Source organism: Cynocephalus volans, chromosome 4 (assembly GCF_027409185.1).
Source record: "Cynocephalus volans isolate mCynVol1 chromosome 4, mCynVol1.pri, whole genome shotgun sequence".
NCBI lineage: Eukaryota > Metazoa > Chordata > Mammalia > Dermoptera > Cynocephalidae > Cynocephalus > Cynocephalus volans.
The window spans coordinates 3,291,792-3,317,642 of NC_084463.1; the positions used below are offsets into that span (position 1 = coordinate 3,291,792).

Consider the following 25,851-nt stretch of genomic DNA (forward strand, 5'->3'; position numbering starts at 1 on the left):
AGAAATGGGAGACCTATATGTAAATTACACTTAGCACTAATATGTTTTGGATTGGAACATGAAGGCAATCACCACAAGGCCAAAGGTTTCACTGTCGTGTTCACTGCTGTGTTCTCAGAAGCACTTGGTCATAGGAAATACATTTGTTATAGTCTTGTAAAGCCCCTTTTGCATAGTCATGGGTTTCCTCTGAAGGTGGCAGATACTTGGTTAGTGTCCAAGGAAGAGTTATGTCTTTGAAGTAGGTGAGCGTGCCTATCTCTGACCTCTCATTTTTCTATCTGGTGCCTTATTAAAGAGTGGAGCTCCTCGGGGTTGGAACTGAGATGACCAATAGAAACAGAGGAAAGAACAAATCCAAATTTATAAATGAGATTTCCTAAAGGTACACAGTTGTCTTTATTTCCTTAAGGGCCCAGCATTTCCCTGAGTATCTTCCATGAAATGTTAATAGGTGTCTCAGATCAGGGAGGCCTTCTCTGTCTATTCTAACCTAGTCACTCTCTAATTGCCACATTTTATTTTCTCATACTAGACATCACTTTCTAATATTATAATTTGTTTGTGTGTTTTGCTATCCATCTCCCCACTAGATTGTAAACTCCATGAAAGCGGGGTCCTTAGGACCAAATGCCTAGAAAAGTGCTTGATACATAGTTATTGCTAAAATGTTTGTTGGGGCCGAGCCCGTGGCGCACTCGGTAGAGTGCTGCACTGGGAGCGCGGCGACGCTCCCGCCGCGGGTTCGGATCCTATATAGGAATGGCCGGTGCACTCACTGGCTGAGTGCCGGTCACGAAAAAACGACAAAAAATAAATAAATAAATAAATAAATAAAATATTTGTTGAATAAATTAACAATTATCAGGTACTGTTATAGAGGATGAATGAGACAGATAACATGCCTATTCCTTCCAGAGTGCACATTCTATGAAGGCATAGATATGGTACTGGGAAAAAGAAACTGAGAGATACACCAGATTGAAGAGGTTTCTTTACCTATTTTTCAGAGCTTTTACTATGCCAGTACGTAGAATAAAAATTGATGAAGAACCTTTCTTTCCCACAACTGCACACCTGGCAGGAGAAATGCTTCCTACTGACATTGAACACACTGAGAAATGCAGTCCAGTGTCTTGCTTAGGTAGTCCCATCCAGCCTGCTTTGGCTGTGATGCTGGCACTAGGGAAGATTCCTATATCTATACCTGGGCTACAGTATTACATAGCCAGTGTGGTGATAGCAGTGATAACTAGGGAGAGATCTCCAATGCAGTAAGGTAGCCAAGGGACAAAAAGCTAAATTGACAGTTCCAGCCATCACTCTTCACCTGGATGTTCTCTCTTGACAACTAGTGTAGGAGGATCTGGGTTTTATTTATCCAGCTTGAGATACTCTGGGTCCTTACTAATTTTGTAAAATTCTTAGCCATTATATCTTCAAATATTTTTTCTGTCCCTTTTTTCTTTCTCTTTTTCTTCTGGAGTCCCAGTAACACGTATGTTAGACTGTTTGATATTGTTTCACGGCTCCTGGATGCTTTTGTTTTTTCCTTTGTGTTTCACTTTGGAAAATTTTTATTCAGCCATCTTTCAGGATCACTGCTTCTTCGTTCAGCTGTATCAAGTCTACTGATGAGCCTTTAAAAAAACTCTTCATCTTTGATATCATATATTTATCTATAACATTTCCATTTGGCTTTGTAAAATTCCCATCTCTTTGTTAAAATTTCTCATCTCTTGACAAATGTGGTCTACCTTTTCCACTAGATCCTTTACATATTAATCATAGTTGTTAAAATGTCCCTGTCTGATAGTTCTAACATTTGGTTCATCTCTCAGTCTGGCTGATTGTCTTATCTTTCAACAGTAGTGTTTCATTATTTTTTAGTGTGCTGTGGAATTTTTGATTGAATGCCGGACCTTGTGATGGAAGAATAATAGAGACTGAGGTAAAGCATCATGGAAATGGGCATGTCTCTTCTTCTGTTAGGTTATTAGCATGAGAGGTTGAGTCAATTCAGTCAATAGTTGGGTTTGGGTTTTGTTGTTGCTATCTTTAACCTCAGTATACCACACACTTCAAATTCTTCCAGCAATGGGCTGCTGTTACCTTGTGCTCAATGCAAGGGGTGGGATGATGGAGGCTTTTCCCCACATTTCTGCTCTACTTTCAGCTTTCAGCAATCCCTAAATGCTTGCACTACAGAAGGGAAAGTTCTCTTGGCAGCTAGCCCCTTCCCCAACAGCAGACTCCTGTTGCTTGTTAGTCAGCACTGGGCTCTTGGTGGGAGTATGTGGAATTCTCAGAACTTCTGGTATGTCTCATTTCTAGGCACAGCCTATGTACCTGGGCCTCTGAGGAAGGGTCTTCTCATATTCCTGCCCCTCCTTAACCCTGTGGCTTCCAAATTCTGCCACGAATCTGTGGTAGCTGTTGGGCAGAAGAAAGTTTCCAGCCTCTCCTTCAGTGGCAGCAGAACTCTGCTTTGTATTGGTGTAGAACCCTGGGAACAAGAAGTTTTTTTTCCCTTCCCATATGGACAGATGACCTGTACTTCTACTCCTTCCCCAGAAGCACTGGGTGTTTGCATGAGTCCTTTGGGTGAGGGAGATTGTTCCCTCTCCAAGAGGCAGATGGGTTTTGCTTTTACCTCTCCCCAGGAAGGAAAAGAGCTTCACCTGGACTCAGGATGAGAGGGTTTGCTGCCCTCCCTTGGTAGCTTAAGGCTTTTGCTTAGTATGAGAGAAGATTCTGAGGGAGAAGGCAATGAGTGCTTCATGTCTGTCTCCCAGAGGCAACCAATTGACTTTTGCATGCCTGGCCACTGAGGTGGGCTCTCTTTCATCTCCTGAACTATCTCTAACCTTTTTTGTGAGAAAACCAGTGTAGGCCCATGGAAAAGAACAAACATGTGAATATTAATTCCCTTTGTGTTCTGGGGATTCCGGTTACTTTAAACTGATACTTTAGCCCACATTTGGGGCCTTTACAAAATACTGAACTTTAGTTGATTACTTTTTACCTGCTTTGGTGATGTCCACCTCTTCCTGCCATGATCTTCCAAAAGTAAAACAGTTTATGTGTCCTATCTCTCTTCGGAGGGGCTTGTCACTCTTTGGAGTTTAGTTCACTTGGTTGTTTTACAAACTCAGTTTACTAATGGGTTCAAGAGAACCTATATTTTTAAAGATTACATGGCATTTACTCATTATTAGAATGGAAATGATGGTCCCTTGAGAATTTATTTTATTAAGGAAATGGCTGTTTAATATTTTTTCAATCCTTCATCCTTTAAGATGTGAGGGTTTTTTTGTTTGCTTTTGCTAAGTTCATTTCAGTTCTAAATTTCTAAGGTTCTGAGAAAATCATGGAAGGGAAATATAAATTTAGGCTGGAGTTATCAGTTAAAGAGAATAAGAAACTAAACCTGGCTATCGGGTAGTCACTGGCCATTCAGAGACACAACAGAAACCTAAAGAAATGATTATGTTATGTGTGTGGTGAAAAACCATGATGGGAATTTAGTGTGAGGAGTGTGGGGAGTTGAAGAGGGAAGATAGAAAGATCTGGCTAGGAAAGGTACCACAAGGCATAAGTTGAACTGAGCCATGAAGTAATTATCTCAGTACAGAAGCAAAAGGGGAGTCTATTCAAGGCCAAGAGAGATAAATAGACCTTAGAAGTGTCTAGGGCTGAAGGGTGGGGAGGGAGTGCCAGGAAATGAGGATTAATGGCATAAATTTAGGAGTTAGACAGACCTGAGTTTGAAACTTGGTCTGATGCTTCAAGACTGTGTGACTTTGGACAGTCAGGTAAGACCTTTAAATTGCATTTTACCAGTCTGTCAAATGGAAGCATTAATGCCTAGTTCTCAGAGTAGCTGTGTGGACTGAATGAGATAATCCAAGTAAGGCACTTAGCTAAGCACATCTGGATCACATCTGTGCTCAACACGTAATGGCTGTTACTACTGGTAGCAATGGTTCTCTATCAGAGTAGCAGCACCACACATCCTCTGCAGTATTAATCACTTGGAACTTCTCTAGAAACTTGAAGGAGGCTAGAGGGTCACTTGCTTTAGGAAAACAATTGTCTCCCTGTGGCCCAAGAATAATTCTCTTCTTCCTTAAGATATTACAGTTCCTATCTCCTCAGCACAAAACCCAGAATATATGTTTAAAGGTAGTTCCAGAGAGCCCCTTGTACTGGGAAACAGCAAGTAACAATTTATGCCTGGCAAATAGGAAGAACTACTAATTTCATCTGTTTCACTGTCTCTATGTGGGAAGGAAAGCAGATAAAAAAGGGATATGCTGAAAATCCATTCTTACTTAAACGGCAGAGTTAAACCCATGTTACATAATGCAAGTACAGTGAAACAGAGTTCAGCAAAGACTTCATTTCTGTACCAGGAACTAACATTTGGTCCATGTGTATAACATCCAAGACTCAGGTGCTGGTTGTTTGTTTTTTGTCTTGGGCTACCAGAGCCTGCAGTAGCTCTCCAGACACTTAGCAATCCTGAAGAGGCCTGAGAACTGTCCTCCTAGTGTCGCTAAGGAGTAAACTATATTACCTGAATCTTATTCCCTGGGCTCTACCACTTAACTATGGCTTAATCACTTCACAACAAAATTAATGTGAGCATTAACTCACAGATTACTTTCTAATAGCAAAAGGGGGGAAACACCTTTACAGAGGATATCAGGTCATCTTAGCTAAGTGGGACAACCTGACATTACGTACCTCCTGAAATGATGCAATATGAAATATGAGTACTTCAAAAAGTTCATGGAAAAATACAATTAAAACATAACACAGATCTTTCTGTGAACCTTTTGAAGTGCCTTCGTATACTCTATCGTATATTAAGCATTCTTGCACATAATGATTCTTGAATAAAATTAAGTAATCAAGCATTTAGATATGATTTAGATATAATATAAGAAATATGGGAGAAATAAAGGAACAAGGTAAATGACAATACAAAGAAACATCAGACAAATCCAGAATGTAAGCTGTGGTGGCCAGCCTCTAAGTCAGCATGCCATGATATCTGCCTGCTGTTATCCACACTCCTATGAATTCAATTCAGAGTACGTACAATGTTGGTCCTTTTGACCAAGAGCCTATGGCAGAAGTGAGAGTATGTCACACTTCCAAGATTAGGTTATAAAAGACACTCTAGCTTTCATCTTGGGTCATCGTGTGTGTGTATGGGTTTATCTTTCTCTTGAATTGCTTGCTGTCGGGGAGATTAGCTGCTATGTTGTTACCAACCCTATGGAGAGACCCATATGGCAAAAAACTGAATCCTCATGTTAACAGCCATGTAAGTGACTATTCTTGGTAGTGATTCCTCCAGCCTCAGTCAAGCCTTCAAATGACTGCAGCATCAGTTGCCATCTTGACTACAACCACATGACATATCCTGAGCCAGACACATCCAGCTTAATTGCTTCTAGATTATCATCCTTAGAAACTGTGAAATAATAAGTGTTCATTGTTTTAAGCTGCTAAGTTTGGGATAATTTGTTATACAGAAATAGATAACTAATATTGACTATTCTATAGACAGATCCAGATTTTAGAACTAGTCTCTTTAAGAAGTTAAATAGGGCTTTAAAAAAAGTTACAGGGCCTGTTCTATATTACAAGAGAATAAAGAGACATAATAACCAAATGTAACTGTGAACTTTAATTCCTGGTTTAAAAAACAATAGCTATAAAAATAGGAACTATTAGAATAGTTTGGATATAAACATATTTTAGATGACATTAAGGAAGTGATGTTAATTTTCTTACGTGTGATAATGGTATTCTTGTGTAGAAGAATACTAATAATTTTAGGAGTTTATGCTGAAGTATTTTGGAGTAAGAACTATTAATTTAATTAATAGTTTATAATTTAATTTCAAATGATTTAGAAAAAAGAACAACATATATATAAATACCTAAATGAACACAGATGAAACAAATAGACCAAATGCCAATAATTGTAGGTAAAATATAGTAGTGGGTATATGAGTGTCCATTGTACTATTCTATAAATTTTATGCTCAAAATTTTTCCTAATTAAAATGTTAGAAAACAATCAAATGCCCCACCCACCCATATTAGAGCTACCTGTAATTGTCATTAGAATTAAAAAATTGCAGCCCAGTGGAAATTGAGTCCAAATTTCTACACTACAAATTCTCGCTACTCAGTTCAGAAGTTTGCACAATTGCAAAACAAATATATCAAAGGACCATTGTTGAACCAGTTGTTTCACTTAAAAGTTACCCCATCTGTCCAATGTTTGCTGAAGGTTAAAAAATAAAAAGTTGTTACTGAGTCCTTCATCTTTTCCTGTTTTTCTTTTATTTTCCTTTTAATAAAAAGCAGACAATTACTAAGTCCAAAAGGAATAAGTCCATTTAAGTATCCAGGTGCACAATCATAACCATAAACTCATTTTTATATAATAAATTAAGAACTTACGTGTTTATCCAAAACACAGGGGGAAAAAACACAGTGGAAAGAAGGGGAAAAAAGCCAACAGGAGGACAAGGAATTAATACTCAGAAGTTAACTGGAAAAGGTCCTTTAAAAACCAATGAGTTAAATTTGCAAGTTTAGTAAAATTTTACTTCCTTACAATGAATTAATTTGGAAGTGGAGATGGAGAGAGATGAATACCAACTTGAAAGTGGTAAGAGATTGTTACCTAAAACAAAAGTGGATACATTTTTGTGTAATTTCTACAAGGTGGGCTGAATACCATTACAAAATGATGAATTTCTGGAGGGAAAGTTTGTATGACTTGAATTCATTCCTAAATAATGAAGAAATATCATAAAGATGCCAATACATGTGGTATTTCCAGACCACATACATGAGTTCTTGTGCTATTCTGCTGCATGAAATTACTTCCTAACAATAACCCAGAATCATTTTGTTAAAAGGAATTTCCATTTTTCACTCGCATAAATTTCACAAATAATACCAATCAACAAGGAAAGTCTCTTATGTATTGGCTACCTAAAGGAGGTCAGGAAAGTCAGAAACTATTATGGTAACCTACTAAATTCCTCTCTCGGTTTGGAAATGGAGCCACTCCTTCATTCACTCACTCATCCAACAAATAATAATTGAACACCAAGTATGTACAAGGCATTATTTTATTAACAGATGTATGCTAGGACACTAAAGAGAACATGACATATAAGGTGATTCCAATGAAGTGTGATTGAGTGCTATGACTAAAAGATACGCAGGGTTCTATAGGAGCATGAATATTATTTAAGAGGCATTAGAAGAGTTTCTGAAGCAAGTGACATTTGAGCCATGATTAGAGAGTATGGTGGGTTTAGGAAATTGTAAGCATTAGAATTCAGAGTATACAGAATGGGAGAAAATATTTGCAAATTATACATTTGACAAGGGATTAATATCTAGAATATGCAATGGTTAGAGCTCGGTGTTGTAACGCCAAGGTCAAGGGTTTGTATCCCTGTACAGGTCAGCCACAAAAAACAAACAAAAGCAGCAACAGAATATAGAAGGAACTCAAACAACTTAACAGTAAAAAAATCAAATAATCTGATTAAAAAATGGGTAAAGGGGCTGAATAGATATTTCTCAAAGAAGATATACAAATGGCCAATGAGTACCTGAAAAAGTGCTCAACATCATTAAGCATCAGGGAAATGTAAATCAAAACCATACTGAGATATCATCTCACACCAGTTAGACTGGCTATTATCAAAAAGACAAAGAATAACAAATGCTGGCAAGGATGCAAAGAAAGGGGAATCCTTTTACATTGTTGGTGGGACTGTAAATTTTACAGCCATTATGGAAAACAGTATGGAGGCGCCTCAAACCACTACAGATAGAACTACCACACAATCCAGCAATCCAACTACTGTGTATATAACCCAAAGGAATGGAAATCATCATGTTAAAGGGATATCTGCACTCCCAAGTTCATCACAGCTCTTTCTACAATAGCCGAGATACTGAACCAATCTAAATGTCCATCAACAATAACTGGATAAGGAAAATGTGGTATATATGCACAATGGAAAACTACTAAGCCATAAAAGAGAATGAAATTTTGCCATTCACAGCAACATGGATGAGCTTGGAGAAAATTAAGTTAAGTGAAATAAGCCAGGCACAGAAAGAGAAATACTGCATGTCCTCACTCATCAGTGGGAGATAATAAAGACAAAGAAGCAACCAAGCATACATACCAGCTCTAAAAGGCTTTATAATTCCCATAAAGAATAGATCTTATTAAATAATCTCAGAACAAATGTCAAATTTTCTATTATTAATTAGAGAATTCTTGTACTAATAAAACAAACAACCCCCATGCATTAAAAAAATGTGATGTTAAACACTCTTCGGCTAATATAATGTTCCAAGCACATACCAAATGTGTAATATCAGAGTACTTTAAAAATTTTGTGGAAGAATAGAATCAAAAAACAATATGGATCTTTCCGTGAACTTTCTGAAGCACCCTCATATAAAACTTTGCACTCACCTGGTACTAGGCCGTTGTAAGGCTTTACCCAGGATATGAGATGGAGCACGCCTCCTCCTTTCTGCTTCCATTTTCTGTGAGGAAAAAAATATTGAAATGAAGGCCACGTGGCTTATAATGGAAGTAAATGTTGATTTTCAACTCAAATCAACAAATTTTGTACTGCCTATCTTTACCTAGTAAGGAACCTAAATTTCATTATGGAGATAAACTATAACATCAAAAATGGGCTAGTAAGTGTCAAACATGGTATAGGCAGTGTTTCTTATGAGAATAAACAGGTTAAATGTTGATCTGAATATTTGGGAAAAGTAAGATCATAACCATTATTATTGCTTATCATGTGTCATTTTTTCTCTTCTAGGTGGTATATTAATAGAAGATAAACTGGATAAGTCAGGTACTCTGTTTCCAATGACCTAAAATTTGTGGTCAATGAGGTTTGGATTACCCAGATAATTACTCTCTAAATTCAATCTTAATATCTCTAGATACAGGCAGAGAGCCTTGCCACTAGAGAGAGATGAGTAAAATTAACAATATAACCACAAATAGCCATGAGTGAAGTTCAGGCTGTGTCACACTAAAGCCATTCTTCCTGCTATACCCTTTCGCCCTATCCTAACCAGAAGTCTCACCCATGCCTGTGGGCCTAGGGCACTCATGCTTGGGAACTGGATGTTGCTCTAATAGGAACCATATAAAACTAACTAGCTGGCTCAGTGTCAGTATCTCATTACATGACTCATAAAGGAACTGTTTCTTGGCTAGTAAAATAAAACCTACATCCTAGCATAGGAATAGAGGAAGAATCATCCAGTGGGAAGGGGATACTGAAATTCTTTGGCACAATTCTTATCCCACAAATTCACCATGGCCCCAGGGATCTCTCCCAAATTATTGTGTCGTCACTGCTCTGGCCTTAGTGTTTCTGTTCCCCTCATTAATCTTTTGGCTCACATAGGGAGTCTATACACCCAAATCTTCTTACCACAGCTGAGACAGCAGTTGAAACAATTATATAAAACACCGATCAAAGACAAGAAACAAATGGGTTAAGAAATAGAGAATATCAAATGTATTGATCAGGAGTTATTAACCATGAATCAGTTTCAGGCCAGGTTATTTGTATAACATTTTTTGCATGATGTGTATTTATTTGGTGCTTTTCTTCTAGAGAAACAGCCTATAGCTGTGAGATTTTCAGAAGAGTCTAATCTCTCCCGACCCTAGTGATTTCAATAACCTAGTTTATATATTCTAGCTTGCTAGTCTCATCTCACTACTTCTATTAGTCACACCTCTTCGGAACATAACCCTCAGGAATCTAACATCCTGAGGCTAATGTAACTGCACAGGTTGCAGGGAGAAAGGAAATCTGGAAGACAAGTATTTGTATTGCAGGATATAGCAGCACCTCCTGATGTGAAGAGTCTCAATAATGGAATACTGCATTGATTTTACTAAAAAAAAAAGTGGCAGTTTGTTCATATGCCTCAAGCTATAGTCTAAATCTTTTGCAGGATTCTGTTTCACCTTCAGACCTTGGCTTGATTCCTACTACCTGTACTGTATTGTTACAGCAGTAGTTACACCAATTGTCTGGTTGGGGTTATTGTTGGACTCCTGCCGACATAGGCAATGGTAAAGCTACATGACAACACCAATTGTGTGTCTAGGCAATTCATAACTAAAGCCAAAACATTTCATTATTTTAGTTATACTAAGTTTCCACTTGTACTGTCAGGGCTAGGGCTCAGACACTTCAAAGCCATTATACAGACTGGGTCATAGACCCCTCACACAAAGGTCCATGCTACATAATTGGGAAAGATCCCGGGAGCCACTGGCAGTCCTCAGCAGTAGCAGCAGAAGCAGCAGTGGTGGTGGCCTCCCAGGACATCCTGGGGACACTGGCAGCAACAGCTTGTAGCAATGGCCTCCAGCAGCAGTAGAAGCCTCCCCATGGCCGCCCCCACCGCCTGGGGGCATCCCAGGGGGTGAGGGGCTCTGTGGATCAGAGCCACTCATCCTCTACACTTAAGTCCATAACCCAGAACTCCTGGGTGCACATGAGCAATTACATTAGACAATAACCAAGGAACACCTGGGCACACGTGCATCTCTACATCAAATGCTCGGCAAGATTCTGAACATCTGAGGGGCTCTGACCACTGATTCCCATTTTTCAGGACCTATTTAGAATTAGTCCTTTGAAATTTGAAATGTGCCTAATCCTGTGAGCTTTACCTGAGCCCCTTACCCTCTGCTTTGACCTTGAGGGTCTGGCCTAACCTAGTGGGGGTCATTCCAGGATCTATCTCAGCAGCTTTATGTCTGCTTCCTCTACCTTTTGATTTCAGTATCAGATCCAAGATCCTAAACTTTGTTAGTACGTGATTTTTAATTCTGAGCTCCTGGCTTTTTCAGATTTATAAAGAATTTGGAAAGAGTTCAAAAGACAGCCATAAAGTGATTTAAAATGTGGAGAAAAGAAAGAGCCTATGAAAAAAGGTAAAATGATCTGAGAGTCTTCACTGGAAACAGTCATAGTCTCCAAATTAATAAAAACCTATAATATGGAGAAAGTAAGCATCTTCCAAGGAAGACGAGGCAAAAAGAAATGGGGCGAACCTGTAGAGCAGGAATCCATGTTGATGCTGGATGTGGTTCTTTAAGAAATTAACAAAAGCTGTGAACTAAGTTTTGCATACAACTTCAGGGGGTTCGCAGACCCCCCCCAAAATAAATTCCTTAGGCATTCAGGGACTCCAAATTATGAAACCTTCTGACATAAAGAAATCTTTCTGAAAGTGATAGCTGTTAAACATGAGAACATATAATCAAAGAAGGGTGAAAATTTTTCTTCTGCAAAGGTGCTTTTAAAATAGAAGTTTTGCACATAAACTTAATGTAGATCTTTTACATACACAGTGATTAGACTGTGTTTTCTGAGTTACCAAAACTGTCAGTGTGTAAGCAGCCAAATGTTGAATGTATCCACCTCCTCCAGATAAATTCATATTGACGAGAATGCAGTCAAACCACAGGCAGATGTTGTTTTTAATCTAAGGTCCTACTGTTTGTATTCAGACTTATTCTACCAGTAATGAGATATAAAACCCAAGGCAATTCAGTCACTTCTCTGGGCCTCCATTTCCTTACCTACAAAATGAGAATATTTGGACTACTTAGTTTCTTAAGTCCTTCTATTTCTGACATTCTCACATTAAGTGTCCACCAAAGATTTACCCTGGATATGTAAGAAAAGAAACATTACGTGCACCATGCATTTAGGATTCACAGGATTCATTTTTTCTTGTAAGCAATAAAAAAATCTTAAGAGCAGCTAATATAATCAGGGCTTAATAAATAGATTTAGGTATAATTCATTCAAATACACATATCTCTTTCTTTTGTTCAGAAGTGTAGCAGAGCAAGTGGCCAATAGTAACTTCAAAACAAATTCACTAATCTATTAAAGAATCTGTTGTCAGGCAACAAAGACTTGAATTTTCTTCTTGTTTATAACAACTGTGTGAAATGCAATACATCAAAATAGAGTGAAACTATTGATTAATTTACAAATGTATAATAGTACAAACTTATCAGGACAGGTTGAGGTTATGCTTATATTAGCACCAACAAATTTCACAATTGTTCTGTGACAGGAATAACTATTATTCTTTGCCTTACAGGAAACAGAAGGTAAACTTCAAACAGTGCATATTTTCTTTGTAAGTTTAAAAATCACATAGTGGATGCCATTTTGAACTGAATTATTTTTAATTTTTTTTTAAATCGAGAAACTGTATATTAGTCAAAAAACAAAAACAATTTCATTAATCTTTTGGAAATGGTTTTCTTGATATAGTACCATTTACCTAGTGTTAAGCAATCCCAAAAACGAAACAAGAACTTTATGTGAGTTAGAAAACAAACAAACATAAAGTAGCATCTATCTACTTCTCTGCCCCCAAATGGGAAAAGATGAGGAGGAGCTTGGAAGAAGTTATAAATGGGAATTAAGAGTGGTGAAATTTCAAAAATTGTTGTCTTTTTACAAACAGCCATTTATTAGGGAAGCATAACATGCCTATTGTGGTTTCCTACCGTTCCTCCTCTACTCCTCTATTGCTCTACTTAGGGTTTGGGAAGATGGGGGTGGGAAGGGGGGTGGTTGTGTATTAAGTGAATGAATTAACATTGTTTATACATGAGATTTTAAGGTGGTAAAAAAGTGTGCCTATGTATAAAAATGAAGTTATAAACAGGTAACTAAATTTTTTTAAAGTTTTGTTTTATTTTCAACAACTCAAAATATTTTTACAAAAAAACCTGTATATACAATGAAATTTTAACTTCATATCAACCAAGAGATACAGTATCATTTTTGGAACTTCTAAATCAGTCTGAATCTGGTCATTCTTTTTTCTCACAGCAATTAAAGGAAATTAAAGTAGACCAAAAGAAAGGAACAGAATGAAAGATTTGTCAGAGGCAAACAGCAATTTTTCTTGCTTTATTTTGTTCCAATCACTATGAAGAAAAAACATTCATGCATTTTAGTTGAATTTAAGTGAAATGGTGCTGAAGTCACTTTCAAGCATTACAAACAAGCATACCATTAAAATAAGGGCTTTGAGGAAAGCTCTTAAAGAACCCTAGGTTTTTAAGGCTAGGAAAAAATATTTAAAATATTTAATCAAATTTACAAATTGGCTTATTCAAATTTGACAATTAATCCTTTTGTGGCTAGTCTGTTCAATTTAGTGAACAATAAACTATTTCTTTCTTGTCTTCCCTACATTTGTGAAGCATTTATGTGTGGAGACATACCCAAGCCATTGAACAATTATACTTCAAAGACCCTGGCTCTGCAAGAGAAAAAGAGAATTACTTTTAACCTTGCACCTTGTCTCTGGGCCCTATTATCACAACAAAGTTTTGACCACTGGGTAAGCTGAAACTTCCTACTATTGTCAGTTTGGTCTCTGATAAGTATGATCTATTTACTCATAAATCATCTCATCCAGAATCAGTGTGAGTTTTTAACTAAAACAAATGTCATCACAGTACAAACTACTGTTAAGGAATATAAATTCCTTCCTGAGGTTAAGAAATAAATTATTTCACTTTTGGCTCTTTCCTCTTTCTAGGGGACAATTACCACTTTGAAGTACAACAATAAACATGAGAATTTATGTAATGTAGAAGAACGGGCACTGGGCTAGAAGACATTAGACCTTAATTCTGGACCCAAGCTTTATTTCTTAATTTCTCAGATTCTCTCTAAAATGGACATAATACTTGCCCTGCCTACCACAAACAATCAAATAAAAGTATATATGGCAGACACGGCTAGAAACATCCAAATCAATGTCTAAGAGCAGCCCATGTGCACTTGCTCAGGGAACCATTCCAAGGAAACCTGACCCCGATTGGAATGCTCCCGCCACACCACTGGCCCTGTTCATTGGAATGGCAATGCTACAAGTAGTTGCCTGCATCCCTCCTCCCAGCTTTGACAGGGAACACGCTCGCCGCCCCCACGCCCACACAGACACCCAGGTCCCTCTCCAGCTACGCCCGAGTCCCGAGGGCCAGGGGACGAGCGCAGGGCGAAGGCCCCCCACCTCGGCCCTCGTGATCCCCTGACACAGCCCCTGGCTCCCACACAGCCCGGCTCTAGGCCAAGCGAAACCCCCATGTACCCGAGTGTCGACCATTAGCACCCTTAGTCGCACCTCCTACTCTCACCACCACCTCGGAGACCTGGGGTCGATCCAGGACCGTCTGGCTGGGCACGGGAACACCTCCCCTCCCCAAATTACCGCGGAGCAGCCGCGCCCCCACGGCCAGGTGAGGGGCTGAGCCCGTCCACCTACCTTCTAAGTGGCTGGCTGCTGCGCCCGCGCAGACGCCTGCGGTCCTGATGACTTCGGAGATGACCTTGCCAAGCGGCAATGCGCGCCCAGACAACCTTGGGGGACTCAGGGTCCAAGCACGCAGAGGGGCTGGGGGAAGGTGACCCCCCAGTCCAGGCCCCAGGCCCGGACTGAGGGAGAAGCCGGGCTGCCGATCCGGCGGCGGGTGGATATGGGGAGGGAGGCTGCGGGTCACTCAGAGACGGGTTAAGACTTCGGAGATGGGTTAAGACTTCAGAGACGGGTTAAGCTTCAGAGATCAATAAGGCAGCCGGTACCGGAGTGAACCGAGAGACGGCAGTGCAGTCGTTGTCAGGGGCGACAGAACGCTAGAACACTCTGAAAGGAATTCCGAGGGCCTCAAGCCTCGCGAAGGCGTCCAGCTCACGTGCCATTACGTCCCCTGAAGTTTGTAATTGACATGAGTATTAAAATATTTCAAAATTCTGAGAATATTTGGGGCCCATGTAATATTTATTCCACATGTTCATTTTTTTCTTTTTAATATAACTAATTGGTACCTGTCCTAGTCCGTTTTTTGTTTATAACAGAATACCTGAAACTGGGTAATTTATAAAGAAACAAAATTTATGTCTTACAATTCTGGAGACCAGGAAGTCCAAGGTCCAGGAGCACAGCTGATGAGGGCCTTCTTCCTGGTGGGGACTCTCTGCAGAGTCCCGAGATGGCACAGAGCATCACATGGTGAGAGGGAGAATGTGCTAATGTGCTTCCTTAACAACACACTTCTTTCTTAATAATAGAATGTGCAAATGTGCTTCTTCATTAATAAATGGAGTAATGAATCTGTACAAAATAAATGGATTAATCCATTAGTGAGGGCATAGCCCTCATGATCCAATCACCTCTTAGAGGCCTCACATCTCAAATACCGTAGTCACATTTCCTACCCTTTTAATACTGTTGCAATGGGCATTAAGTTTCAACGTGAGCTTTGGAGGTGACATTCAAACCATAGGAATAGCATGCTGTGCTCAGTTTTGCTATGGAATGCATTTGAATGAAGCAAATCCTTTGAAATTCCTGGGTTTGTCTGGAAGTCATCTAGCTAGTAAGTGTGCTTACCTGACCATGCATCAGCCACTCTCATTTCATTTCAGCTTTATTGTTTTCTTGCCATGTGAACAGTGACATTCTCATGAGTTGATGTCCTTTTGAATATGGCAGACTCGTGATTAATACAGTAATGTCTTGTAACACCAAGGTCAAGCGTTTGGATCCTTGTACTGGCTAGACCCCCCCCCCCCAAAAAAAAAAAGTGCAGTAATGTCAAAAAGTGCAGTACATAGTTTGAGGCAGAATTTAATTTTATATATTAAAGTTCTGATGCATACTAAGCCCTCCGCCCCCAGCCCCCAAAGCCCACCGCTCGGAGCATGCGCGGGCCGTTTGGCGCCAATTTCGGACCGCCACAGCCAGCGTCAGCCTCGCGGGTCCCCGGGCGGCGCGCGTTCGCCCCCTCCCCGGCTTCGGGATGATCGGCCAGAAGACGCTCTACTCCTTTTTCTCCCCGAGTCCTGCCAGCCGGCGACGTGCCCGCAGCCCCCGAGCCGGCCGACCCGGGGACCGGCGTGGCGGCCGTAGCTGAGGAGAGCAGGGATGCAACGGACAGCCCCGCCAAGAAGGCCCGGGCTGAGCAGGACGAGCCCGGCACGCCGCCCTCCTCGCCGCTGAGCCCTGAGCAGCTGGTCTGCATCCAGAGGAACAAGGCCCCGCGGCCCTGCTCAGACTCGCGGCCCGCAACGTGCCCGTGGGTTTTGGTGAGAGTTGGAAGAAGCACCTCAGCGGAGAGTTCGGGAAGCCGTATTTTATAAAGCTAATGGGATTTGTTGCAGAAGAAAGAAAACATTATACTGTTTATCCACCCCCACACCAAGTCTTCACATGGACCCAAATGTGTGACATAAGAGATGTGAAGGTTGTCATCCTGGGACAGGATCCATATCATGGACCCAATCAAGCTCATGGGCTCTGCTTTAGTGTTCAAAGACCTGTTCCACCTCCGCCCAGTTTGGAAAACATTTATAAAGAGCTGTCTACTGACATCGATGGTTTTGTTCATCCTGGCCATGGAGATTTATCTGGGTGGGCCAAACAAGGTGTTCTCCTACTCAATGCTGTGCTCACAGTTCGGGTCCATCAAGCCAATTCTCATAAGGAGAGAGGTTGGGAGCAGTTTACTGATGCAGTTGTGTCCTGGCTAAATCAAAATTCGAATGGCCTTGTCTTCTTGCTCTGGAGCTCTTATGCTCAGAGGAAGGGCAGTGCCATTGACAGGAAGCGGCACCATGTACTGCAGACTGCTCATCCCTCCCCGTTGTCCGTGTATAGAGGGTTCTTTGGATGCAGACATTTTTCTAAAACCAACGAGCTGCTGCAGAAGTCTGGCAAGAAGCCCATCGACTGGAAGGAGCTGTGATCCTGAACTGAGGGGTGTTCTGTCTCCATCGGTGGTTTTGAGAAACTGCTATTGAAGTATTTGTCAGTTCTGAAGTTGAATGGAAAAGTTCTCTATTAATTCTTAAGTACTCTTGCATAAAGGGAAAAAGCTTCCGGAAAGCAGCGTGAACTAGGCTGCCACAAATGGCAGAAACAGCAAAGACCGAATGTCTTTCTCTGCACCATGGCTTTGGCCTAAAATTCAGATGAGGTCAAATACTCACCTGGCTCTCTTCAGCTCCCTTACCTTTACAAGTAAAGGGGGAGGTGCGCACCTTTTTGTACAGCAAGTAGTTTGGTACCTGCTGCTACTTTTTACCCGGTAGGTTAGACTTCAGCTTATAAGGTGTTGGCTGTTTTTGTTATAAAGGAGGCACGCTCTTCCCATGCGCAGCCCACAGGCATTCCAGAAGAACTGCCTGCCCTCTTGATCTTTCAAGGGGCCCTTAGGCTCCTCCTTGAAGGAAGCAGGGAGATGTTTTGCAAGTTTCTAGAAATCTGGCCCAGGAAATAGGGAACGGCGTCCTGATTGTAGTAGAGGTGAAGATTCCATAGGAATAGTCCTTGGTTTGAGTCTTAACAGGTAGAGGCTGAGAGAAATGAGCTGGGTCTTGTTTATCCTGTAATTTGGGGCTGTTTCTTGGAATAAGCGGTGGAAGTTGAGCAAGGGAGGAGAAAGGGGATTTAAAAAAAAATTTTTTTTTTAAATGGGTGATTTTCTCCTAGGGTTATCCTGAGTTGGGGCTTTTAAGGCAGCACAGACTGCCAAGTTCTGTTTTTTATAGACTGAAATCACTGGTATACTTTTTTTTACAACACTGGAGAATTTTACTTTTTGAAAAAATACTTATGCAGATACATATTTTTTTCCAATCCTTTTTTTAAAGAGAGAATCTTTATTGGGTCTGCACCTCCATCTTTGATCTTGTTAGAGATGTTTTTGCTATTAGCCAAGTTAAAGAGTTAACCCTGCTGGAGTTTGGAAATAAAGATTGTTGAACTTTCAAAAAAAAAAAAAAAGTTCTGCTGAAGTCATTTACATTTTTTAGTTATTTGTTATAGCAGTTATTTTTGAAGATCCCGATGTTTCTGTTGAGGATGGCAGTAGTCTGTTGCACAAAATAAATTGACTGCAGAACATCCATACTTACTGGGACAGTAGTATAAATAAATTATGGCCTTGGAATATACATATATGTAGTCTGAGGTAGATAAGGGAGTGATAACCTTAGTAGGGCTAAGTAAATGTTAATTGTTATCATATGCCATTCATAATTCTAAGACGTTTTTGGTGGTAGAGCATTTAATCTTCAACACCATGAAATAAAAGCACATTGTTAGTGCTTAGGAATATTGTGTTCCTTAAAAGTTCAACACCCATTAAACTTTCTAGGCCCAGAAATTTCTTCATGGTCATTGCTCTCAGTTTAATGTTTCTTCTTGAATCAATTTTGATAATCATTCACTTAATGAAAAGTTTTTTTAGAAAACTTCATTCACTTCATCTTTCTTCTAAGTAACTAACTAAGTAACTTCTAACTGACTTCACATACTGGGATTCATTCCTGGACTTGATACTTAGGTAGTATTTGTGTTCTTTCTTTCTCTCTCTTTCTCTCTTTTTTTCCTTTCTGTAATTTTTCTTGTTTTCAATACCCTGCCACCTCCCTATTTAGATTTGCCTCTTTCAAAGCTATTTTTACAATTGTGGTGAAATATATATAGCCTAAAATTTGTTGTTGTAGCCATTTTAAGTATACAGGTCAGTGAATTTTGCCATGTTTTAACTACTTTATTGTTTAACACTTCTATTCTTTTTCTAATTCATTAACTTTTGTTTTAATATTTACTAATAACCCTTTCCCATTTTCTTTAGGGCCTTTCTGAATTGATTTCTAATCTTGAGCTGTTTTTTTTTTTTTTCTTCCTTCAAAATATACTGGAGGTTAGAGCTATGAACTTAACTTTAAGTACGGCATTGGCCAGACATCCAAGGTTTTGCTATGTGTTCTCAGTTTTGTTGTTTTTCTGCATCTCATCATTCAACAGACCTTTACTTAATACATGATATATGCTAATAACTATGGTAGGTACTGGGAATTTAATGACTGTTCCTGTCCTCTGATATTAAATATTGGTGGGTTTGTAGTTATAGATTTATTACTTCTTTCTTACAATACTTCTCTATGAACTTTGAATATTGAAGTGACTTGGATTTTGAAATATGTAGTATGAACTTTCATAAAGCTTATATTTCTTTTGGTTTTTGTTTTTGTTTGTTTGTAAGTGAATGTAGCCTGTATAAATTGTGCTTTTTGGAATGCAGGTTTTTGTTTTTTGTTTTTTGGGTAGCATAGTGTTTGATCAGTTTTTGTAGTATTTCATGGAGCTTGACAAAAGAAGTAGTCAGTGGTTTTTTAGAGCTTGACATAAATCCAATAATTAAGACTTATTTAAATTTGTCATTTATGTTTTTGTCTACTTGATTTGTGTGTAGATTGACAGGTGCTCTGTTTGACCATTGGGAAATTCTGTTAATTTTTATCTGGAGATTTTAATGGTTTTTGCATTAAGTATTTTGACATGTTTGTTTGTATATTGAGTCATGTTTCCACTAAGATCATATCTCCTGTTAATGAAGTAATCTCTGTTGCTCATATTTTTCTGATCCATGAATTTTTTAATTTGCATTTGCTTGCTTTAAAGTCTTTCATTTAATTTTTCTTTTCTTTCTTTCTTTCTTTCTTTCTTTCTTTTTTTTTTTTTTGCTCAAGGGTAAATAATGAGTAGCTTTCAATCACTGTTGCACTATTTTAAGTATAAGTTTTCTGAGCAGCAGTAGGATTCAGTGTTGCTTTAAAAAACACATTATTTTCAGCATCTTACTGAGGTATTTCTGTTTCTCAGAAGGAGAAAACTAAGTTACGCAAAGGTTAAGTGACTTCTCAAGATTATGCAGCTTATTAGGAGGTGAAGTTGGGTTTCAAATCCAGGCATCCTGGCTCCAAAGTCCCAGGCTCTGTACCTTTCTGCAGTTTCTCCTTTTAACTATTACTGATGTTCATACTCTTTGTGTTAGTCTGCCCGTGATGATGAAAGCACTGATGGAGATGCGATGAAAGGCAATTCTTCTAGTCTGCCCCTCATTAATTTATTCCTGATTTTTTAGGCATATTTTATTTGAGAGCATGTGTAGGTCTGAAAACAACTATTGCTGGACTGACGGGTCAGCTCAATTGGTTAGAGTGCAGTGTTGATAACACCAAGATCAAGGGTTTGGATCCCTGCACCAGCCAGCTGCCAAAAAAATTGTTTAAAAATAATGAAAAAATTAAAACAATCATTGCTTACTAAATTTTGTTTGGGGAGAGACATATAGTTCTCCAGTAATGTTTTATTATTATAATTTTTTCCATTCTGTTTTATCACAGAAATTCAGATGATTCAGATGGCCAGAGAAAAATTGTCAGCATTAATGTGATAATTAGTGTGAATTGGAAGAGGTGTCAACATTTTGGAAGGAAGTTTAGAAATACAGTACATATTTTTTAAAACATACTTTTTGCGATTCTGCTATCTATTTCACATTCTTTTTACCTTTGACCATCACCATCTCTGGTTAGGGTGGTTTTTTTTTTTAATTTTGTGGGGTACCCTCCAGTTTTATTCTCAAACATCTAGTTCTTAGTGATTCTGCTTCTTTGAGTTGCTGTAATCTGTAATGTCATTCCTTCCAGTCAACACCCTAAAACTTTTTTTTTTTTAACCTGTTGATTCAGAGGCATGAATAGTCCAGATACTCAGGCTCAACTTCTGGTATACTAAAACTATTATCAGCTGGTACACCTGTTCAACTTTTGGATGCTAAGACCTCTAAACTTGCAGAACCCAGAGGATAGCGATGGGAAGGAAAATTTTCCTGGATTGGTCATTCGGTGTAGCAGTGAGAGGTGCTCCTCTCATTCAGACCCTTCTTTTCCAAATCTGTATATCTGGCCATAGGAGAACAAGCACCATGTATTGGTCATTTGTGCAGAATATATACTGCATCTTGTGGGACACTTCTTTGACACCAGAAGTCTCTCATCTGGTGCTCTGGGTCCCCAAGAGGCCATTCTGCCATCCTCTAGAGCCAGTTGCTTCTGGATGATGGAGGGTATGTGACACAAGAAGTAAATCCCATGATCAGGAGCCCATCACTTCACACTGGTCATAAAATGAACTCCTTGGACTGTTGTGTCCTAACAGTCCTTCAGTACAACGGTGACATTGAGGAACAACATACTGTACAGTCTAGGTCCAATCAGGTGACAGAACTACACAGTAATTTATTTTTTTAATTTTTAAAAAAATTATTGATATTTTTAGCACTGGGTTCCCCATGAATGCATATTGCATGATGGGCAAGGGGGCAGCTGCCTTTCTGACTGCTCCCTGTTTCCCAAGATGAGGAGCTCTCCACACTAGACCCGGTCCTGGCACACAGCAGGGTGCCTCATGCAGACACAGTCATTTAAACAAGGGAAGTTTGGCCTACATTGAAGGACACCGGCTGCAGAATTTGTGGCTTTGGCCAGATTGAAATCATGGCAGTCCAGAAACTGATGCCCAATTCCACTTCACTGGTATCAGAAAATGTTTCGACTCTTACACTCTCACAAGTAGAATGCTGTGTACTGGTCACATACGGAGGCATTGCTTTGATGATCTTATACTTCAAGGTAGGGTCCAAAAAACTCCAACTGTGAAAGCAACATAAATGGATTCTAACCTAAACCTCATGTGGTAAGTTCCTGTGCTTGGAGAAGCTATTGTCAACTCATCTTGTGATATTCAGTTTGTACCATAAATTATGAACCTGGGGGGAAAATGAGGGAAGTTTAATATATTAAAGAATTATTAAGCTATGATGGGAGAGAACTGCAAACTGAAAGAGAATTCTAAAGGCTTCTCTAGGGCTGAGGGATAGCACCCAAGGAAGGACACACTTGGAAGAGGGTCTCTCTTCAAGCAAGACTGGGGTTCAGACCTTGTGGAGAAAGTGGTGTTGCAGTCAACTGGTTGGCTGGGTCGCCTGGGCCAGAGCAGGTCCACAGTCACCAGGAAAGCAGGAGCAATCTCGGGCACAGTGAACTGAGACTGGTGGATGGGTGTGCAGCAGCATTCAGGGTGCCCCTGTGGGTGTGAGACCAGGAGTGTGTGTTGTCTGTTGGGAGGGCCATGGGAAACAAGCCTCTAAGCCTCCAGTAAGACATAGTTGATGTACAGATGTGGAGACTCGGCCAGGGTGCCATTGCTGGAGCCGTAGTCCACTTCTGCAGGAACTCACACACTTCTGTATGTGACTTGGGCCAGGGCAGCTCCAGGGCACTGTGTGGGATGAAGGTTGGGTAGCAGGCTCACTACACAGGTGGCCCTGCAAGACTTCTGATGGATAGAGGCATGGGGCTGAGGAGAGTGCAGGAGCAGTTACCTAGTCTGGGGGCAGGCCCATGTTCTCTGGGAGTCCTGGCTACAGTGCTGCTTCCCAAGTTCAGAACTGGAGAAAGCACATGTTGCCAGACGCTGGAGAAGCTATGTCCTGCAGACATCTAGCATGGAAGAAACTGCAGTCTGAGCAGTGGAGGAGAAAGATGTGCTTTCTCCAGGAGCCTGGCAGCCTTGTTCTTGCAGAACCAGAGAAACCCTTTCCTCTTGCATTGCTCCTCCAGCTTCCTCTACTGATGAGGCCTAACATCTTACTGGCAGCAAAGGAGAACTATTTATAAGGCCCAGCTCCATTTTTACTGAATAAGCAAAAAGGGTGAACGTGGAGTGGAAAGGCAGTATATAAGTAACCAGCACATATGAGAGCAGGGGATTATCAGCATGCCAGTTACCAGTTTATTGCCTCTTGGCTCCACACTCACCCTTCAGTGCTGTCTTTGTGTTTCTTGAGCTGGACCCTGTAAGCATTTCTCTTTTGCCAGCTGGTATGCTAAGTTTTGTCAGTAGTGGGTGCTGTAGGACATTGCAGGAGGATGGCGTTTCTGATCCTGATTCTCATGTGCTTTCCTTTCTTCTTGATCTTGGGGTACTCAGCCAGCATGCAGGGTATCCAGTTATGCTCAAATAGCATGATCACTTGGTGTCCTGTGGTCAGGCATTCAAGCTTTTCTTATCTGCTACAGTTATTTTGAAAGCCTTTGGGTGTGATAGAATTATAAGCCCAAGAAGACTGGAGAGTCTTTTCTTGCTTGTCCTTTCAACAGATACTGCCAGTTCTAAGAGCAGTATTGTGGAAAGTGTTAGTTGAAGGAAGGTGATTGGAACGAAGTCTCTGGTCTCAGGGAGTTTGCAGTGAATTCATTGCGGGGGAGGGGAGAGACAAGCACATGTAGTGAGAAAGCTCTATGATAAAGGCTGTGAGAACAGAAAGGAGGACATTGCTAACTGCTGAAACCAGGCGAGTATGGCAGAAGAGAGTCGGGTTTTAAAGAGAAGATGATGCGTGAACTATATTGAAAGATGAAGGGCATTTTCCAGGTAGGTGATGAGGGGAGGAAGCCTTCCTTAATCCTCACAGGCAAGTGTATTTGAAGAGAGGCAGTTAATTGTATTGTTGCTGAGAACAGGTCCCAGATTCAGACTGCCTGGATTCAGATCCTAGGTCTGTGATGTTAAGTGAGGCTTCTTCATGGTTCTGTTCCTTAGTTTTCACAACTTTAAAATGAGGGTAATAGTGCGTACCTTGGGAGTCATTGTAAGGACTAAAAGGGAAAATACACGTACAGATGGTTCCTGACTTAAGGTGGTTCAACTTACCAGTTTTGGACTTTACAATGGTGCGAAAGTGATATTCAGAAGAAACCATGCTTGGGAACCCTAGAACCATTGTTTTTTATTTTCAGTACAGAATTCAATAAATTACTGAGATATTCAACACTTTATTATAAAATAAGCTTTGTGTTAGACAATGTTGCCCAACTGTAAGCTAATGTAAATGTTCTGAGTACGTTTAAGGTAGGCTAGGCTAAGCTATGATGCTCAGTAGGTTAGGTGTATTAAATGCATTTTCAGCTTATGGTATTTTCAACTTACAATGGATTTATTGGGACGTAGCCCTGTTGTAGGTCGAAGAGCATCTGCGTAGCATTTAGCACAATGCCTGGCACTTAGCACTGTAGCCTGATGTGAGTTGTCCAAGCCTCTGTTGTGTACTTCTGTAGCAACATGTATGTACAGTACTCTTTCGTTCCACTATATTGAAACAGTTTGTTCCCATACCATTTTTCTTTTCTTTTCTTTTTCTTTTTTTTGGTGGGTAGCCAGTACAGGGATCTGAACCCTTGACCTTGGTGGTAATAACATGACACTCTAACCAACCGAGCCAACCTGCCAGCCCCATGCCGTTTTCCCAAGAGCCAAAGCATATATTTGGTCTTTGGATCATTCTACAGCACCTTGTAGGTCTTCAATAAACACTGCACTGCGAAGAGGAAATAGAATGTAGGTGAAATGGATTAGTTTGTAACCTTATGAGGTTTATCTCTATCAATATATTTCTGGTACTATATTTTATTTGCATTTACCTTTCTTTGCACCCACGGTAGACTTTCATGTGAGAACAGAGGCTTTTAACTGAGTGATTCCTTGGCATCTTCTTTAACAGGACCTGGCACAGAGCTTTCAAGCATAGGTCTGAGTAGGCAGTGTTTGGTCCTAGGATCTGCAGCCCCGTTATTAGGTGAATCTAAAAGAGCCAGCTTCTCTGAGAGGAGGCTTCCAGGGATTTCAGCTCATGATCATCTATTCTCTTCTCGTTTAATTTTAGTTTACAGCTCTAAAAACATAGAGTGAATATTTTAAAAAGTAAAATGTGTCTTCACCCCCAAAATAGAACAAGTAATTTGAAAAATATACCTTGAGATAATAGAGATACAGGGAACAGGTGGAATATTTTTGAGATGTTTGATCCACAGTGATTTTTATTTTATTCAGTCTTAGTGTCTTGATGGTCAAGTGATATTGATTTGAGCACAGCAGAGACATTGACTATGTCCCTCACTGAGCAGACATCTCTCATCTTACGTGTGAAACAGGGGTTATTCCTTATTAATTGTAATGCTAGTTAACACTTGAGAATCTCTTACCACATGCCAGATAGTGAACTCTAAGCACTTACATGTATTAATTCACCTGCTCCTCACTCAGGCTGAGGAGGCAGGTAGGCAGCATTATCCTTATTTAAGGTGAGGAAGCTGAGGCCGAGAGGTTCGGTAGCACCCATGTTGACCTAGCTAGTAAGTGAAACTGCACAGCCTGGCTTTAATCATGCCTTCCCATAATTAGTAGTTTTTTCTTTTCTTTTTGTTTTTTACTTTGAAAGGTAAACTTTACTGAGGTATGATAAGTAAGGTGCACCCCTTTTAAGCATGTAGTTCTAGGAGTATTGGCAAATATCTACCACTCCAATTAAGATGTAGACTGTGACCCTCATCCCACAGAACTCCCTCCTGTTCTTTGCCAGCACATCCCCCTTCCCTGGCCCCAGGCAGCCAGTGATGGTTATTGATAAGATTTGGTTAAGATCTGCCATCTTGCTAGCAGTTTTCTGTTCATCACATTTATTCTTTGTTTTCTTTTTCCTCTTTTTCTGCCTCCTTAGGGTTTAATTGAGCATGTTTTATGATTCCATTTTATCGCTTCTACTGACTTATTATTTATACTTCTTAAAAAATTTTTATAGTTGTTGCCTTAGGGTTTACAGCATACATTTTAAATTAATCCAGAGTATGCCTTCTAATGATATACTGCTTCACAATATAGTATAAGGACTTTCCACAGTATATCCCAGTTCTTCCCTCCCATCTTTTGTGCTATTGATGTTTTACACTTTGCTTTTACATATACCATAAATGCATAGTGCATTGCTATTTTTACATT

General features: G+C 40.0%; 1 protein-coding gene and 2 pseudogenes across 1 annotated transcript in view; 2 read left to right on the plus strand and 1 right to left on the minus strand.

Annotated features, from left to right (window-relative positions):
- LOC134374908 (rho GTPase-activating protein 20-like) overlaps positions 1-25,851 on the minus strand; it is a 113,872-nt gene that overhangs the window by 59,095 nt on the left and 28,926 nt on the right. The window contains exons 3-4 of the mRNA XM_063093042.1: positions 24,193-24,204; positions 8,540-8,613 (exon numbers count right to left, since the gene is read on the minus strand). Coding sequence (XP_062949112.1) covers positions 8,540-8,613; positions 24,193-24,204 — 86 coding nt within the window. The remainder of the gene's footprint in view (positions 1-8,539; positions 8,614-24,192; positions 24,205-25,851) is intronic.
- Positions 15,962-16,918, plus strand: LOC134374906 (uracil-DNA glycosylase-like; annotated as a pseudogene).
- On the plus strand, positions 17,094-21,685 carry LOC134377228 (ATP synthase membrane subunit K, mitochondrial-like; annotated as a pseudogene).